The sequence below is a fragment of the Lycorma delicatula genome, chromosome 4, assembly GCF_047948215.1.
Source record: "Lycorma delicatula isolate Av1 chromosome 4, ASM4794821v1, whole genome shotgun sequence".
In the NCBI taxonomy this organism is placed as follows: domain Eukaryota; kingdom Metazoa; phylum Arthropoda; class Insecta; order Hemiptera; family Fulgoridae; genus Lycorma; species Lycorma delicatula.
The window spans coordinates 67,896,796-67,915,853 of NC_134458.1; the positions used below are offsets into that span (position 1 = coordinate 67,896,796).

The 19,058-nt window shown below is 32.3% G+C and overlaps 1 protein-coding gene across 1 annotated transcript in view; it reads right to left on the reverse strand.

The window, feature by feature from the left end:
* Positions 1–19,058, reverse strand: part of LOC142323501 (uncharacterized) — a 222,737-nt gene that overhangs the window by 38,539 nt on the left and 165,140 nt on the right. The window contains exons 3-4 of the mRNA XM_075363238.1: positions 14,960–15,072; positions 4,927–5,187 (exon numbers count right to left, since the gene is read on the reverse strand). Coding sequence (XP_075219353.1) covers positions 4,927–5,187; positions 14,960–15,072 — 374 coding nt within the window. The remainder of the gene's footprint in view (positions 1–4,926; positions 5,188–14,959; positions 15,073–19,058) is intronic.

Below are 19,058 nucleotides of genomic sequence, written 5' to 3' on the forward strand. Positions count from 1 at the left end.
TACATTAATCACATTTTTTCTCACTGATAATCAATTTATTGCACAAAAATCGTTAATTAATGAAAAATACAAAAGGCTATAACTTAATATGAATAGTAAAACATATCATTATTGTATATAAAACACGGTTCAGTTTTAAATTCAAGGATTGTGTTTTTAAAAGTTTTTCAGACAAAATAAAAACAATATTTAAATTATAAAAAATAAAATAAAAAGTGAAGAATAACTGGCTCTTTCGTAAAAAACACTGAATTTAATTAAAATCGATTAAAAAAATTGTTGTTAGTTTTCTGACGTTTATTCTGATGCAGTGTAGTCAACCACTTTTCTACATCTGCCACCGCGGAAAAATCGATTCGGGTACATCATCTTTGACTCAACGAATCGCCGAACGTAATCAACGTTATCCATAACTCCCATTAAAGTTGGTGGCGGTACGCAGGGTAGTTCATTATTGTCGTTATCCGAAACAGTCTGTATGGTGTCATTTTCATTTGCGTTAATCGTATTGATTACAATATCTTCGTCAGTAGGGTATTCGGCTACTAGCAAATCTTCATCGATAGAATCATAATTCCGAAAAGTTACGTTGCTTGTTAGTCGTAAAACATCGGTAACAGACTGCCATTTATTATCATAATCACCATTATTGTTGCTAGAACAAAGGTTTTTACTGCTAGTTTGTTCACATCAGATAAGATAACAGGTGTTGTGGGTTTTTAAATCCAGCTTTATAAGTTACAAATTGTCAGCTCAGTCACATCATTCCAAGATTTTTTAACTTCCCATAGAGAATGAACAAGATAAATTTCTTTTAACGTTTTCATTATAATCCTTCTTCTATACATTTTTTTTAAATTTTGCATAATGCCCTTATAAATTGGTTGGATTTTAGAGGTAGCATTTGGTGGAAAGAAAACGCATTTTATCGATAACAATTCCTGAGGAAACGATTTTGGATGAGCCGGGCAGTTGTCAATAAATAGGACAATCTTTCTATTTTTCGAATGATAATAATGATCCGATTTGAATAACCATTTTTCGAAGATTTCACTGGTAACCCACGCTTTTCTGTTGGTTTCGTTCTGAATGGGTAAAAGATTAACGTTAGAGAAACAATGTGGATTTTTCGATTTACCAATTAAGAGAGGTTTCAACTTTTTTATCCCCGACATGTTCGCCCCTAAAAGAACTGTGACGCGGTCTTTACTTCGTTTCCCACCGTGGCATTTATCACCTTTAAAAGTTTAAGTTTTATCAGGCAAACATTTATAAAACAGTCCGGTTTCGTCAGCGTTAAAGATGTCCGATTCGTTGTACGTGCTTATAATTTCTTTCAGCGTACTTTTTATCCACGTATTAAAAAATTCTTCATTTACACTGGCACTTTCACCACAAAGATTTAAAAAAATTATTCCATACCTATCTAGATTTATTAAGCCGAACCACACTAGCTTTGAAATCCGTGCAAATGAACTGTCTCGCAAAGTAATCGGATTTTTTGCGTAAATTTACCTATCATTGGTTCACCTATAGGTAAATTTCGATCGCGACTGTTTTTAAACCTTTTTAAAACAGAATAAGAAACCCTTGTTTACAGTAGCAAATAAGCCCAAATAGACATATGAAATTACGCATACGAGCTGAGAAGGTAATAAAGATACATTGACCGAAACTACTTAGGACAAACGAGTTCCGGTGAATACAGACGCCTGCTGTATAAGATTTCGCTTCCCTCTTTACTGTACGTTGATTCTTCCTTTTCTATTATCGCATAGTAACAGAGGTGAATTATGCTTGTTTCATATTTCCAAACTGAAAATAAGATCGATATTATAGGCCTAATGTTAAACTTTCTTCTTTTTTTTTTTATAACTAATCAAATTTTTTAGTTTGACTTATAGGATTTTTGTTCGAGTTAAAAAAGGAATTATATTTCCGTATAACGTAATACAATACGGCCGGGAATTAGAATAAATTTCGAGTCGTAGTAATTTTCGAGTTATAGGAATTTCGCTGTTTATGCGTATATGTGTCTGTGTACTGCACACTACGTATGAATGATGGAATAAACTATGAAACCTAATTTATAATACATAATTTTAAATTATTAATTTCCATCAACATAGATAAGTAGATAAGTGTCCTATATTACAGTATAATAAAAAATAGAAAATTTATTTGTCTATAGCATTCATCATTTTGTCGATTTGGTACATCGAGGTTGCTCTTCAGAAGCGGTAGAATTTTAAACTCCTAACGGCCGTGAAAACTCCGACAAACAACAACAGCGTTGGTATAATAAAGAAGGCGAGGTCATATAGGAAGGTAAACTGCTATGAGCGATGACCCACACCGAACACACATGTCGATAAAAATACGATAATAATCCTAGAACAATCTTAACTCGGATCGTATGTAACTCCAGGAGATGTATCGATAAAAGACTACGGAAATTTAAATCAAATATTATAGACTACCTGTACGTCAGATCGACCATATAATTAATTATAGAAAATGACCCCATATTTTATGTAAATCATACCCCTATATTTTCATTAAAATACGACGTTTTAATGCATCTGAAAGTATATTTTATTAAATGTACTTTCAGATAGGCATTGCTATCGCTATTAATAATGTATCGTAAAAATACTGTATATAATAAAATAAGATTTCGTAATAATTTTGAAAAATAATACCGCTGTAAAAATTACTAAAATCTACTATTTCTTTATACGTAATCCGTAAATTTCTTTATATCCTATACTCTTAATCACAAGTGAATTTTAGAGAAAAGTGACTAGGGCTTAGAAAGTGAAGTTTATCGTAAACCAACCTGACAGGAATCACAAGTCCTAACAGAAATGGAAAGCCTTCTTCAAAAGTAATAGGTATCCCGTGCAAGGCTACTAGGGAAAGTGAAAGAAAAAAGTCGTTTCTAGTTTTCTGCATCGTAAAATATACGTAGGAATATACCCAAAAATTGCTGAATATATTTCAGATCGATACGATAAGCTCAACGAAATACGGATGATATTCAGCCCTAAAAGCGATACCTTCACTCTATTTTTAACAAGAACCGGCTGCCGTGTAACTACCATCGTACTCTCAGAAAAAAACAACTGAGACTATTACTAGGTACACCTGATAACACGCTTCAAAGTTGTAACAAAGACCGAGGTAAATAGTTTAAACGACTGTATAAACAATTCTCTTAAGGGAAAAGGGAAATTTACACTTTAATAAAAAAGCAGAGAGAATTGATACGACCGTTATTATTTTACGCAACCGATTATTTTACTCAACCGCAAAAATTTTAATCCGTATATTAATTTTAAATCATTTTCCGGTTGAACTAAAGTGCTAGTTCATGTGAATATGGAAATAATATATCTTAATCTACTTCTTACAAAAGTAAATTCTAAAGTAGTAAAACTTCTGTACAATACTGAAAAAAAAAAGAATGAAATTTTATCTTATAACTCTCACCGCTCTCAATCTCATAAAAAAAAGAATAAAATCTAATACGTCTACCCATTTTTAAATTAAAAATAATAATTAATAGATTATCAGCTTCCTTCAGCTTCTTATTCGTTTCCGATTTCAGGGTAATTAATTTTTTCAGAAATCTTAAGATTCGCCAGAAAGGAAAGAGAAATTGCCTTGGAAGGCCCGTATATCATCATCAGAAAGCGATGAGTTCTAAGTATTCTGTCGTAAACTACTACAGACCTGCCGCTTCAAAATTAAAAAAAAAAGTGTGGTTGTTAAATGAAAATTTTAACAAATGAATAAAGCAGTTGGAATTTTTAATTAATTTTTTTTATAAATAAAAAATAATTTTATACTGTAATCTAATTTTAAATTCGCGCTTACAATAACTTTTTAAATCTTCATTTCAAAATAGTCCGTAGTCCATTTCTAAACCTAACTGTAAATTGACGGTAGTAACCGTCAATTTACATTCCAATAGAATAGAATTATAAAATAAAATAAATACAAACGTTTGAATAAATAATGAAAATGCTCGTAAAATAATCTGTAATCCAAAAATAAATGCTTGTGTTTAACGTTCGAAAATATCTAAAGATCAGGTAAATCGGCATTAAAAACTAACATTTTTTTAAAGAAAATTTTCAGAAAAACAACGCATAGCCGATAAACTTAGCTCATATTTTATTTTTTATATAGCCTTTTTAAAAACATATTATAAAAGTTTTATTAAAGATCACTAGATCAACGGGAGGGGAGGTACAATCTTTACGATTTACCGACTGATGCCAAAGGGAAAATCTTTCAATTTTGTGCACACTTTAGTGCATTAATCCGTATACATTCATAAATTTATGTTCTTTATATCATACTTCAACTTTTTTATAGTCTCGTAAAGGTTTTCTCGCTTGAGATATTTTAATCTGCTGCGACGACCCTATCTTATTTACTGTATCTTAGTAAAGCTGTAATATTGTAAAGTAAATTAAAAGCATCTTTTCTATGTATTTTTCATTGCAGTCCAATTTTCACTTTCATTCGGTTTTTCAACAGTAGCGACTGTTCGTAGACTAACAGTATCTCGTCGATCCCATTTTTAAAAAAAGATAAATCTCCGGCTTCAGCTTAAGAAGTTGGAATAATCGGAAATCTCCAGGCGAATGTTACTTCAGTTGCCTATGTCTAAATATCCAATAGCGACTGGAAAACTCTCACGTTATTTAAAATTCTTGTTGAATTTACTATTTCTGATGTTAATATATAACTTTACTGTTCGATAACGATATCATTACCGGCTTGTATCAGCTTAGAATTTTACCATCGGTTTGACCATATTTATATATATTTTATGCCAAATAAAATCTACATTATCGTAATTAAATATCATAATAAATCTACCTTACCTGTATTACAACAAATATACTTTCGTACCTGACATTTGTGTGGAACACTAGCGTAGAAACCGTCATGCAAACCGTCACAATTAAATTCTATTTCTTCTGGTATCGCATTGTAAAACGGATAGTTGGTGAGGTTATGCCCGTTTAACTCTCTGGGCAGATTAGGGTCGTAAATATAGTCTTTCTGTGGGATGCCTGTAAGGAACGACTTGAGCTTTGATTGCGTCGAATTCGTCGAACCAGAAGTCGAATTAGTTGCTGTAGAATTTCCATCAGTCTCTACTGCAGCTGCCTGTCAAAACAAAGGAAAAAAAAATTAGATAATGTTTTGTATGTTTTTCGGGGAGGCGAAAAATATGCTTTTGCATTATCGTTACTTGGAACAAAGACGTCATAAAATGACATTAAAAAAAATATAAAAAATACTTACAACTAGTATCACAGCTAACATCACAAAAACTTACTTTAAACGAATATCACAGCCGAATCTTACAAAAATATATTTTTTATTTAAGAAATAATAGAAAACATAGAATAAATATCATTTAAATAAACGTAAAAAAATTTCAACGAAGTTCGAGAGGAATGTATGTAATGTAATGTAATGACCCCTTTTCGGATAACAATATAATTAAAAACAAATAAAAAACTGGTACATGGATTACATAAAACAGTATACAAACGAAAGAGAAACGTAATGTATGAAGGATAAAGATAGAAATAAGAAAAAAGGAATAAAAAACAAATATCACAACTGATGGTATATTCCTTTGCAACGAACAAAATTAATCGCTTTATTAATCGAGCTAGCTTCGTCACCCAGAATATGCCGTATTATAGTAGGCACTTTAAACCTGCGATGTAAGGTCGCGTAATATACTCAATCCACAAAAATATCGTGAACATTTAAACGGCAGTTACATTGAGGACACATAGGGATATCTTCCGACAACATATAGTTATATCTTAACATCATAGAGTTGCCCATCTCTATATTGTTAACATAGAGATACATCTCTATGTTTGCGAGACGAGGCTTCACAGCCTCGCGATGGAAGCATGGCAGCATCAACGGAACACCACGACTAAGGGAAGGTCCTTGTATAATTTTATACAAGACCTGGGGATGGTACGACTCGAAATCCTTTCTAAGGGCAACGGGATCCCACGTGATCACCAACCAAATCAATTTAAAACAATATTTGTTCAGGTCCCGCCTGGCAACTGATTAGCTGTGTGTCTGCGGGGAGGTCCAGTGTGCATATGTTGTACGACTGCCCCGTTCTTGTGGGGACCAGAACTCGAACCACTCTGGAACTTAGAGGTCAAGGGGAAAATTGGCCAGTCATAAACGGCGAGTCAAATGTGGCGTGAGCCCCATTGTCGGGCCGCGTGGATGTTCCTTGATGCGGTTACATTGTTCAACCGGCATCATTAGTTTACTTAAGAGAAGACTCTGACCGCATTGTGAGAAGAAGGTATTTTCGAGTAAGGATCGGCCACCGATCTATAGCTCTAATCGGTTATAAAAGGTGGACAGGTACTTGCTGGTATATAGCGATCTAGGCATGGCAGTGAATTGCTTCTTTTTAGTTAATTATTGACGAAATAAATTTTATATTCATGAAATGATCAATATTTTAGTAATTAGACAGGGTGCACCTACCCATTTAGAAAATATATGAAATGTGAACGGAAAAACATAAAAGCAATCTGTGAAATAGACCGTGTTTATATCGTTCACGCAATTGGGTTACCTCCAGGAGCTATTAAAAACCTGGTCGCATAAACTGTTTGAGGCACAGTAACTCTTCGCGGCACGGACATTCGGTCTCATGCTTTAGGGGGCCCGAATGGCGTGGTGGCGGGAGAAATGCCAGTAAATCAAATACGACAACATAAGATATCCGTGTGTCGGTCTGCTATGACCTATCCGTAGACAACAAAGAACGACCTAATCTTTCCTATTTGCTCTACTGGATGAAAAGAAAGGACGCATCGTGCTCTTTACAAGTCGTAGTTTGTTATATACCATTTGTTCTACATTTCCATTTTGTTCTACAATTCCATTCGCAGTAACTGTTTTATAAAATTAGAAAAATCGGAGGCAACAATACAAGTAGGTGACGGCGGGTTGAGTGCACACTTCCTTAGCGGCGACTTCAGCACGCTCATTCCCTGGGATTCCGACGTGGCTTGGAATCCAGGAATCCAACAGAAGCTGACACGTGTATTACGATAGATTAGGATAGAGAGTGCTTCGTGTATTTCCAAAAATAAGAATGTTTCCAATGCACATCACTTGCAATTCACTCAACGAATCACTACAAATAAGAAACATGACGACGTCTAGTATTCACGATAATCAGTGCTTTGTTAATAGCGTAAAGCTCAGCGGCAAAAATACTTGTAATAGACGGGAGTCCAAGAGATACGTTCGTTCATCCAGTAATTTCTTGTCGCAATAAGTTTGATGACACGTAAAGAAAGCACGTTGTTTTATGTTAAAAGTAGGAAAATTTAAATAGAACATGAGTTTCAAATAACTTAAAGATGATTTTACTTTCGAGTTGATGTCATTACACGCACGATATGAACAGAAACAACATGAAGTACATTTCAGCGGATATTTTCCGGCTTCATACCGCCTGCCGTGAGACAGTGCTATTAACTGTACGGCCGATCCGATCTCTGTGCGGTCGCACGTAACAGCCAACCGAGTCTAGTCTAATGGCCATGCTAGATAGATACCGCCTTAAAAAGGTAGGGTCAAATACGAAACCATTCGGGCGGAGAAGAGCCGTCCCGAATTTATGACTAAGATTTTCCTGGTTTTCGTGATCACCACGAGCTACGAGAGGAAACGGTGGCTCCACGAGACAGTGCCCCAAACGCCGATACAGTAGAATTGTTAACACTATATACACACCTGCTCACGATGTTAGAAATTTCGGTTAGATTTCACAGACGGATTGACGGTTGAGCTCCGTGCCCCGAATTTTAATAATATGAGCTAAGGGTACAGGACAGCCCGGAAATTAATGAATATTTATTAAGTATTAAGTTTTCTAGAGATTATATATTTTAATGAAGCCGTTTTCTGCTACTACATGAAACAACAGATTTCCTATTTAAGCAACTCGCATAATTTCTATTTTTTCTGATAAATTTTAAAATCAGGACATATTCGATATATATGTAAAAGCTATGTTAATTATTGATCACGAATGACGGGATGTATCATCCCGGTGACTGACAGTCTAAAATAATGAAGGAATAAATAATAACTCTTTTTAATTGAAAATAATATATTTTTTCATACGTTACAAGAAAACTTAGATATTAAATTTTACTTTAGATTACTCCTATTTATTCAAAGAAAGAGTATCGAAGTAAAGAGTATTCAAAGAATAAATGATTATCGAAGTAAAATTACAAAATAAAACCTCACGAAGCGTTTCCTTTTTTATATATTAATCTTATTTTTCTTTATGAAATACACATTTTAACGTTGTTGCACTCTAACAAAAAACCGCAACTATTTAATGCATCTTCTTTACTATAAATTAATATTTTATAACTCGTTATTATAAATGTAATTATGAAGTGCTCAAATACATTGAGACATATTAAATGCTTATGCAAAAGCGAGCAACCGCATATTAAGTATACAAAACACATAACTCTCTTTAGGCCTTCAATAAATACACTTTCAAAAAAAAAAGCGATATTCGTACGTTGATTGAAAAAACATCTTAGTAACGTTTTTTTAGGTCAAACAGCTGACATTATAGAAAGTTACAGGATCGACAAGATATCACGAAGAGTAATTTATTTGAACGGTATACGTGTCTATTAGTAGAAACAATTAAACAAAAAATACATAATCTACAACTCCTTTAATAAGTAATATATTTTATGTACTCTAGTTTATCCGGTGACGAAAAAATTAACATTATAACGATCTTGTTACATTTTTCTTTGCGCTAGTATTTTTTTTTTCACAGAGTTTACTACGGTTTTATTCCAAGAAGAGGTGCATGTATTATGAAAGATCAGAATATCAGAGATTACAAAATTAAGTTACTTGTGCAGTGAAATACAAAGATTATAAGAAAACTGTCATAAATAGACTGGAATATTCAAGGAGAACGTCTGCACAGGAACAAATATGCTAGTATAATTTCTAGATAAATAACGTCTATATTATTTTTTAGTATACTCGTAGGTTAATGAATGGAATAAAAAAAATAAAAGAAAGAAAAAAGGATTGAAATAAAACTTACTTTGAAATAAAAAATAAACAAAAAAGATTTTAAATCTGTAAGAAGTTCCGGTAAAATGAGAATTCGTAAAACCTGCACGAAGCCGGTGGTTTCATATCGTTCGTTACCTAGTCAATGAATGGCATGGATGAAGTCCTACGCAAGAACTACCTCATGAAAATAAAAAAGAACAAAACGAAAGTAATGAAATGTAGTAGAAATAACGAAGATGAACCACTGAATATAATAGTAGGAAGAGAAAAGATTATGGAGGTAAAAGAATTTTGTTATTTGGGAAGTAGAATTACTAAAGATGGACAAAGCAGGAGCGATATAAAATGCCGAATAGCACAGGCGAAACTAGCCTTCAGTCAGAAATATAATTTGTTTACATCAAAAATTAATTGAAACGTCAAGAAAAGATTTTTGAGAGTATATGTTTGGAGTGTCGCTTTATATGGAAGTGAAACTTGAACGATCGGAGTACCTGAGAAGAAAAGATTAGAAGCTTTTCAAATGCGATGCTATAGGAGAATGTTAAAAATCATCAGACGGGTGGATATAGTGACAAATGAAGAGGTGTTGCGGCAAATAGATGAAGAAAGAAGCATTTGGAAAAATATAGTTAAAGGAAGAGACAGACTTATAGGCCACATATTAAGGCATCCTGGAATAGTCGCTTTAATATTGGAGGGACAGGTACAAGGAAAAAATTGTGCAGGCAGGCAACGTTTGGAATATGTAAAACAAATTGTTAGGGATGTAGGATGTGCAGGGTATACCGAAATGAAACGACTGGCACTGGATAGGGAATATCTTGGAGAGCTGCATCAAACAAATCAAATGAATGAAGACAAAAAAAAACCTAGTCGACAACATTTACGGATAAGAAAGTTAGAGGAAACTTTGAAAAAAAAATTTTTTAAGAGAATCTACGGTTCATTAAATATCGGATAACACATGAAGATTACGGTACGAATAAGCCGGAAGAATTAACGGGCGGCAGATACATAGTGAGATCTATTAAAGCCCTAAGAATCAGCCTTTAGGGCAAATAACAACGGCAAAACTAAGAGTGATAGGGGATTACTAACACGAGAGAAATATTCCACCTAGAAATAGACGTCCGAATGACGTTTCGGAATATTTATAAAGAATGGGTGTGAGAGAATGGCGGACTAGACTGATCGAAAGAATATCGTGGAAGAAGATAAGACCCTCCGAGGACTGTAGAGCTGTACATTAACAACAATAATTTTCGTAATATTAATAATAATAACAATAAAAAATTGAGAAAAGACTTTGAGGATTTTTTCTGTTTTCTTTCATTATTGTCCTCCTTTTCCAGTTTCAATTACAGGAAATAAATGGAAGAAATATCCTTTGACTAAATGCAGTAAGAAAGATTTTTGCTATAAATCAAAAATAATTTTTTCAAACTGAATTCCATAAATTTTAAAGTAACAATAATTATTTCATAGGATATAAGGAATAAGATTAGAAAGACTCAAGAAGAAGATACCTTTACTTGGTACTCCCGAACAGTTGAATTATACCTGTGATAGAATTGATTTAAAATCTTATCGGTTGACTCCATTTTATCAAATTTTGTATTTTCTACTGATTTTTATTGCATTTGAACGTTAAACAGTTAACGGATGATGAATTTAAAGGCATTTCGATGGGTTTGTTTAGTTCATCCCTTCAGGTTGGAATTACCTGTATCTATTTTGTGGTATATTACAGGATCACGCAAGGGTAACCGATTTCAGTCAGCCGGTACTAAATTTGCGTTGGTAAGCAATTTGTAAATTAAAAAATTTTATTATTTCCTAAAATCCCGTATTTTGTATCGCAGCTGATCCATATAGTCGATGGATTCATTAATAATAGACACCAGTTTTTCCTTACACTCCGTGCGATATTTATCTCCAAACCAAATCCAACGAACTTTTCAGATACGAACGCTTTTTGACGATCTGTAAAATAACATCACACTTTATATGTGGGATTTAAATCTTTTCCATTTGCAACGGTTGTATCTCGATACGACCGATGGAACGCAAGAATCTATAGACGCTCACGGAGCTCATTTCGAACATTTGTTGTAGAGATGAGCCAATTTAAATTATATTTCTGTAAATGGAAAAAATATACACAGATTTCAATACGCTGAATTTATTGTTCTTTCCTTATTCTTATTAAAACCCGTGAAATTAACCGAAAGCGGTCCGATTTAAGTATACAGCAATTTACAAGGAGTTGTAAATGTCGCCTGTGATCTATATTACAAAGAAGAAATTATAACAATGAATAATTAAGGAACAAGGAATAATTAAATACGATGATAATATAAAATTTTCATCAGTATTTTTCTGTAACATGTAGGTTTTAATATTAAAAAAGGATGATAATAATAATGATTTAATTTTATTTTTATAGAGCTTTAAGGAATAACAAAGGTGAATACAGAAACGAAAAATCGGCTCTCGACTGGTGTATGAACGATCAGCGGTAATTTTTCATTCTTTATTACTGTTAAGATCGACCGGTAACTGAAATCTCCACCAGCAACTTCAATTTCTACAAAAATATCGAAAAAATCGTATATTTTTTTAGGCGATTTATGTTTCATCACATCGTATTAAAAGGCTTAGGACACGCGAGGTGATGTGCAAACATTTCTTACTGCTCACATAAATGAAGGAAAATTTTATATCGACTAAAAATTAAAGGCTTTTCCCCCAACCAGTTCCTACATAAAGAGTGATTTCAAATTGCACAGCAATCTCTCGGAAGATGATTCTATAGCCAAAAATAAGTGAACACTGGGAAAATTATCCAGATCGAAGAGTACCGGATCGTAAAACATTTGAGGCTTTGTAGAGGCGAGTTCGAAAAACAGGTATGCTTAAACCACAACGATTCGATGCTAGTCGTGAACGTTTTGTGAGAAATGGCAACGCTGAAGAAGCATATTGTATGCTGTACAATTATCTACCATCTCAAGCATCAGAAGGTTGTCACAACGATTTCATGTTTCGCAATCAAGTGTGGCGAATGTTACGGGAGCAACAATTATACCCATTTCATACAACACGTGTACAAGAGTTATTACCACCTGATTTTGATAAACGGATGGAATTCTATCGATGGTTAATTAGAAAATGTGAACATCACATTTTATTCCCGATTTAAGTCTTTATTCCCGGTTTCCTAAGTAACATTCTAATTACTGATGAATCCTGTTTTACAAGAAACTGCATTGTAAATTATCGAAACATTCACATTTGGGCAGATGAAAATCCCTATGAGACTGCTACAAGTCATTTTCAACGCACCTTTTCGTTTAATGTGTGGTGTGGTCTTCTTGGTGATAATCTCATAGGCCCTTTTTTCTTACGCCAAGGCTCAATGAAGAGCGTTACTAGCATTTTTTGCGACAAATCTGATGGAATTCTTGGAAGATATTCCGCTTTCAGATAGAGTGTAGATGTAGTTTTCAAGGATGATGCACCTGCTCGCTACTGTTTGATGAATCATTTAAATAACACATTTAGTAAGCGATGGATTAGTCGAAACGGACCAGTAAAATGGCCACCTCGATCTCACGCCAGAGGACGTTTTCCTTTGGGACTGGATGAAGTCGTTAGTTTATTCCACTCGTATCGACACACAAGATGAATCGAGATATCGTATCATAGAAGCCGGAGCTACTATTAGGAATAACAATGACGCTATTAGACGTGCCCGGCTAGCATGGATTCGCCGAGCTGAACTACGCATTGAACAGAATGGCACTAGATTGAGCGACTGCTTTGAAGAAATGTTTACAACTTTATCAAGAGATATTTAACAATTTTTAAAAAAAATCTGATGTGGACACCATATGACTTCCTTGTACGCCTATTAAATTACATATACACATTTTTATTCTACGGCTAATCGTTTTTAAGGATGTGTAAAAGGTAAAACAAGACAGGCTTTGGAAATAAAATTATTCTTCTAATTATAAAATTATGATATACTAAGATCATGCTTACTGTTTAAAGGAGAATTGTTTTTCGTAACCAAATTTTCTGAAAGAAAATAACTATAGTGACCTTTTTCTATAAAAGTTAAATCAGTGTAAGGCACCTAAGATTCATATTACTGTAGCTAACAAAGAGAAGGCACGGGCTTCGGGACACCGATTTGAACCATATTGCGTGTGTGAATAGTACACTGTTTACGTATCTTCATAAAAATATACTACTACGCAACATTGAATTATACTCAAGAAAAATTGCATTAAAAATTTCCTTAGCATTTTATATTAGTTTATGTACTGATTTTGTTTCACGTCGCTCAAGTAGATATGTGATGTAAGCGAGAACGTGTTGGATCCTTTTTTTTAATTTAAATATATTGATTTATTAATAATTATTAACCTCTTTGTAAAAAATTTTGAATTAAAATTGAAGTACATAAATTTTATTTCACTCATAACTTGATTTTTTCATATTTTTTTATACTGTTATTATTGAATTATTATTTTAATTTTTTTTACAACCAGAGGTTAATAATTATTAATAAATCAATACGTTTAAATTAAAAAAAAAGTTAAAAAAATGTAAATATATGAAGTCGGATTCGAACCGATGTGCCTTCCCCTTGTAAGATCAAAACATTTCATTAATTAAAATTTTGTTTGGCTCTAACTCTGGAACTAATGAAGATAAGTACCACTTATGTATATGGTTGAAAAGCTCTCAACGAGGGCTTATTATTGCAGTTAAGAAAAACTCCAAAATCCAAATGTTTTAAAATTGAAACTCCGCTTTATTTAAAGGTCTGACTGTATACATATTTTTGGCCCAGTCGATTGCAATCAAAAGGGGAGGTGCACAACTAGATACTACAACAGTCCTAAATACAAAATGTTAACATTCTACGGCTAATCGTTTTTGAGTTATGCGAGACAGACCAACAGTCGTCAGGCCGAAACTAGTCAAAACGGAATCAGGAACGGTCAAAATGGATATTATTTCCGTTGAAATCAGAAAACCGAAATTTTTCGCGATTACAATATTTCCTTTACTTCGTACAAGAAAGTAAAAAAAAGAAAAAGAAAAAAGGGATTTTAATTTTTTTAAATCTATTTTTTATTCATTTTTTTCTGTTATTGGTAGTTTTCATTTACAAAATACTGTTCAAAAATTGATGAAGGTTGTTCTGTTTTAACATCAGATTATTTCCGATCCAGTTTTTGTGTTTTTTTTTTATTAAAGTTGAATTTCTCAAACCTGTGTTTAATTTTAATAGACGTTATTTACATCAATTTTTCAAAATTAAATTCTCTACAAAATTAGTTAGAAATTTTTATTTGTTTACTGTTAAATTAACAAAGTAATTTATTCTATACCTAAAAAGTGTATTTTCCGACAAAACCTTTTCGTTTTTAACCTGTTTTTCTTAAAACCTAAGTAAAATTAAGGTCTCGGACCACTTTCATTCAATTTCTTAAATCAGAAACCATAAGGAAGCACAAATTTACCTCTCAATTTGTACCCTAAGAATTTTAGTACGGTTTAATTTTACATAGGCAAGCACGAGTGCATTTTTTTAACAGAAATGGAGTCACAAACTGTCATATCTAAACATCCTCAACAAACATAAGCAAACTCGGACCTAGAAATACCGATCGAACGAGCCTATAATTTTATTAAACGCTTATGACAAAGTAAATAGTTTCGGGAAATATAAACAATTCGTTCAATGGAACTAATAGTAATTATAATTAAATCTTAAATATCTGACCTCGACGAGTGCCGCTTCCTTGAGTTCCGCTGCTTTAGCCTTAGCCTGTAAAATAACAGCTGATCCTCGAAGACATGTTACTTCCTCTCCGGCTTCGAGTAGCAGTAATAACCCTGAAACAAAATTACAATTATAACTACGTTATTAAATAAACGAATAAATACTTTCACGCCAACACACACAAACATATTTTAAAAGATAATCGAATATTTACTCTCTTTACTGAAGGCCAGAAATTACAGGAGGAAAATTTTAATATTTATTTTTATATTTACTTCACAAAAATGACTTAAATTAACATCATCATCGAACGAAAAATATGTATAATCGCATGTTTTATTCTGAACTCTTTTCGTTACGCTGTTGTTCAAAATTGAACTTCATATTGTACATTTATATTAATACACTTAAAGGAATGAAATACATTTATAGCAATTTTATTTATGCGATGATTAAAAAAGCTAATACCGATGTTTTATCTGTCAAGTAATCTATAAATAGTTTTTTATTTATTATTTGTCATCTACTTTATTAAATTTTAACTTCATTTGCAATTTTTTTATCGTGTAATATTTTGTCGTCTTTCCGACAACGTAGCTAATATTATATATATTTTTTTAAATACTAACGACGTGATATGGTCACAATAGTAAGAATAAAAAAATCAGTCAGGTGTTTTATGTCTCACAAAATTTGAGCCGTTAAGGAACTGGGGTGTTCCTTAAATTTGTGGCAGTTAGTGTTGATATTTTCTCTAAATAAGAGGAGCACCTTGTCTTCTTGAGATCACCAAATTTGAAAATTTCTTGGAACTTTTTAAGGAGAAAGTATTTTTGAGTAGTCCGATATCTCTATCGGAATCAAAAAGGCGGGTCCGCAAAGATATCTATATCTTTAAGTATTTAAGTGTATGTTATTATAGATGAAATTTTCATCAAAGCAACATCATCGTTGCAGTTATTTTAATTATTATCCAAGTTTTCTTATTTAGGTTACCCGAAACAAGCAGAAGAACGCTTTTTTATATTTATAAAATTATAGTTCATTAATGAAACAGGATTCGCTAAAAACTTGGGCGATAAATATCGTAGGACAAAAACCACCCGATTTAAAGAAAATGAGAAAAGATTTATTAGGTGGTTAATAGGCTTTTTGTGCACTTGACATGAGAGATTTAGATTTAAAAATATTAAAAAATTACACATTTTTTAGTTTTTCTTCAGTGTTTGGAAGTAAAATTTCAGCAATAAAATTTAATCGCTTGGTTTGACAGAAAATAAATTAAGAAATAAAAAACAAGCCTTGGGTTTTTGTTATTGTTATAATTTTTTGTAGTCATATGTAGCCACATATCATGACTACATAAACCATTAATTAATTTTCTCAACAAAAATTATGTTAAAACCGTGAAAAAAATTTTTTTTTAAATTTTAATAAATTAATTGGAAAAATTAGACAAAGCTGTCTACGAGATTAAATAAATAAATAAATAATTTAAAGAAATAAAAATTTATTTGAAATAACAAATTGGAAAATTTCAAGACGGTATCGCCTTTAAAAAAATAAAATAAAATTTATTTAAATGAAACTGAAAAGTGACTGAATATTACTTCCTACGCGTTAACAAGAGGAATAATCGAAGAAACAGCCGTTAATCGAAGGCACAATGACGAAATCGTTTAAGAATTTTGTTTTGTTTTGAGGAACGGATACAGATTTTTGGACTGATGGACGAACATTTTGCCACAAGGTTTTTCAAGACTAGTTTAAATATTTCTGTGGATTAAAGGTTTAATTAAAATTGTTATTAAAAATTACGCATTTTTTTTCAATAAACACGTTTTAACGTTACAGAATGGTCGTTAAACAATTTGGCAATTATTTTTTTTATGTTTAAAATCGAAGATTTCCTCTAAAAATGTATCTATTGCCATATTATATATTACTCAACAAATTGCAAAAATCTATGAATTATTTAATAACCCTGAAATCATATGTATAAGATTTTAATGGTGTTTAATCCAATTCAGTCACATACCTGGAAAAAATTGTATTAAAAAAATAATAATCATGCACATATGTACTGAGCTTAATATAAAGTGGGCTTATATTTGTAAACCGTTTGAGAAAACTGACCCCGAAATTACCCCCCACAGCCTGGAGATATTGACCCTAATATTTTACCCACAAATTTCTCCATACATGCACGTCTCTGTACAAAATTTCATCAAAATCGGTTAATTTTATATGAATAATTTATTTAAAAATAAAATATAATTAAAATACAATGTTGAGTGAGTAATTACAGAGATTTAATAATTAAAAAGCTGATACGAGATTTTATAAACATGAGCTCTATTTAATTAGTAAATATTAAATACCGGGTTAAATTTGTTTAAAAATTCCATGAAAATCGGTTTATCCAATGAAAAGTTATTAATACGCCGACGCATGTACATACATAGGGTTACGTTCGTACGTACCTACGAGCATTACTCTCCACTTCTTTTGTTTTTTGGGGTCCCTGAGTCATGAAACGTCGAGAAAAAAAAAGCAGCAATGATGCTAGGAAAGTTAAATCCTGTAGAAGAAGACAAAGGAATTGGAGAAGAAAAATAAATTGTATTTATTTTAGCTGACAACAAGGTGTTTTCAGGAGATGAAACAGAGGACTTTCAATCAATGATTTCAATTAATGAAAATGGATTAGAGTAAAATTACAGTTATGAGGATAAAACTTCCATTATCGATAACGTAATACTCATTATCATATTTTATTTTCTATAGCCGATGAACGTCTAAACGAAAGAAAAAAGAATTGAAGGAACAAAACATTATAGATACTAAGATAAAATTTTAAATGAAAAATAAAAAAATAAAAATGAAATAAAGATTGGAATAGCAATGGCTGCAGAAAAATTTAACAGAAAAAAAAACAGTTTTTATGTTAATCATGAAGAACTGTCTTTTAAGTATTAAATTCGGAGTGTACTACTCGGATACTACGAAAAATGAAAAAGAAAGGGCGTAGGTATTTTAAATGCGAGTATGGATCAAATCGGATGAGATTAAATGGACAGAAAGAATGAAAAATGAAAAAGTAACGAGAATTGGTGTTTAATCGGAACTATTTAGAATAGTGAAGTTAACAGGTCGTGACATAGGAGAAAAGAAAGATCGATAAAAACGGTGCTAGAAAGAATTGTAGAAGCTGAGAAAAAGAGTAAAAATTACAATCGAAATAAAAGGAAACTAATTAGTGACCTTTATCTTCTGATAAAGATCTCAAAAGTTCACCTAGAAACGAAAAAAGGGTGGTGATGGGCGATAAGAGCAGATACAACATTTCGTGATGGACGCGTCGCCTTCACCGAGCCGAACGCATCCGCATGTCAAGCTCACCAAAACGCAGGTGTTTCGCTCCATAAGCGACATTTTAACTTGATACAGGGAATGGCTGATAGTAAACATCATTACTCTTAGAAAAAGCAACTCTGGCAGGCACCACTTGTATATATTACGTTAATTATAGCTGTAACAAAGACCTGGACTTATACCGTAAAGCGACCGATTAATGTATTCCTGTCGAGAAACAATACGTTTTATACATTCGTTTAAATGTTTTACACTAAAGTCATCAGGAAAACACAACGGAACTATCGGAGAAACTTTCTGTTTAAAATATAAAATGAAAATCATTGAAATCGGTGCGATGGGTAAGTTGGCATAAAAATGTTAAGGCTTCAAACAGGCTGTATAAAGATTTTTAAAAATAAACTGTTCGAATCGAGAACTTTTTATTTTTTTCGGCGTTAAAACTAATTTTGATTATAGGAATTTTTTAAATGAGCTAAAGTATTTAACTAGTATTTGAATAGAACATAATACCGGATGATTCAAAAAAGATTTCACAACTTTAAAGGATAAAAAGTTTACTTAGATAACTTATAGATTCGGTTGAGATCTCATTTCATAGCAAAACATATCAAGTTTGACTTTAGTACCGAATTTGGCCACCAGCGCTGTCACCAGTGTTGTTATAAATAGATACATTTAGTGGTGTGGAACGTAATCGCTATTTTGGTTTCACGATTTGCAG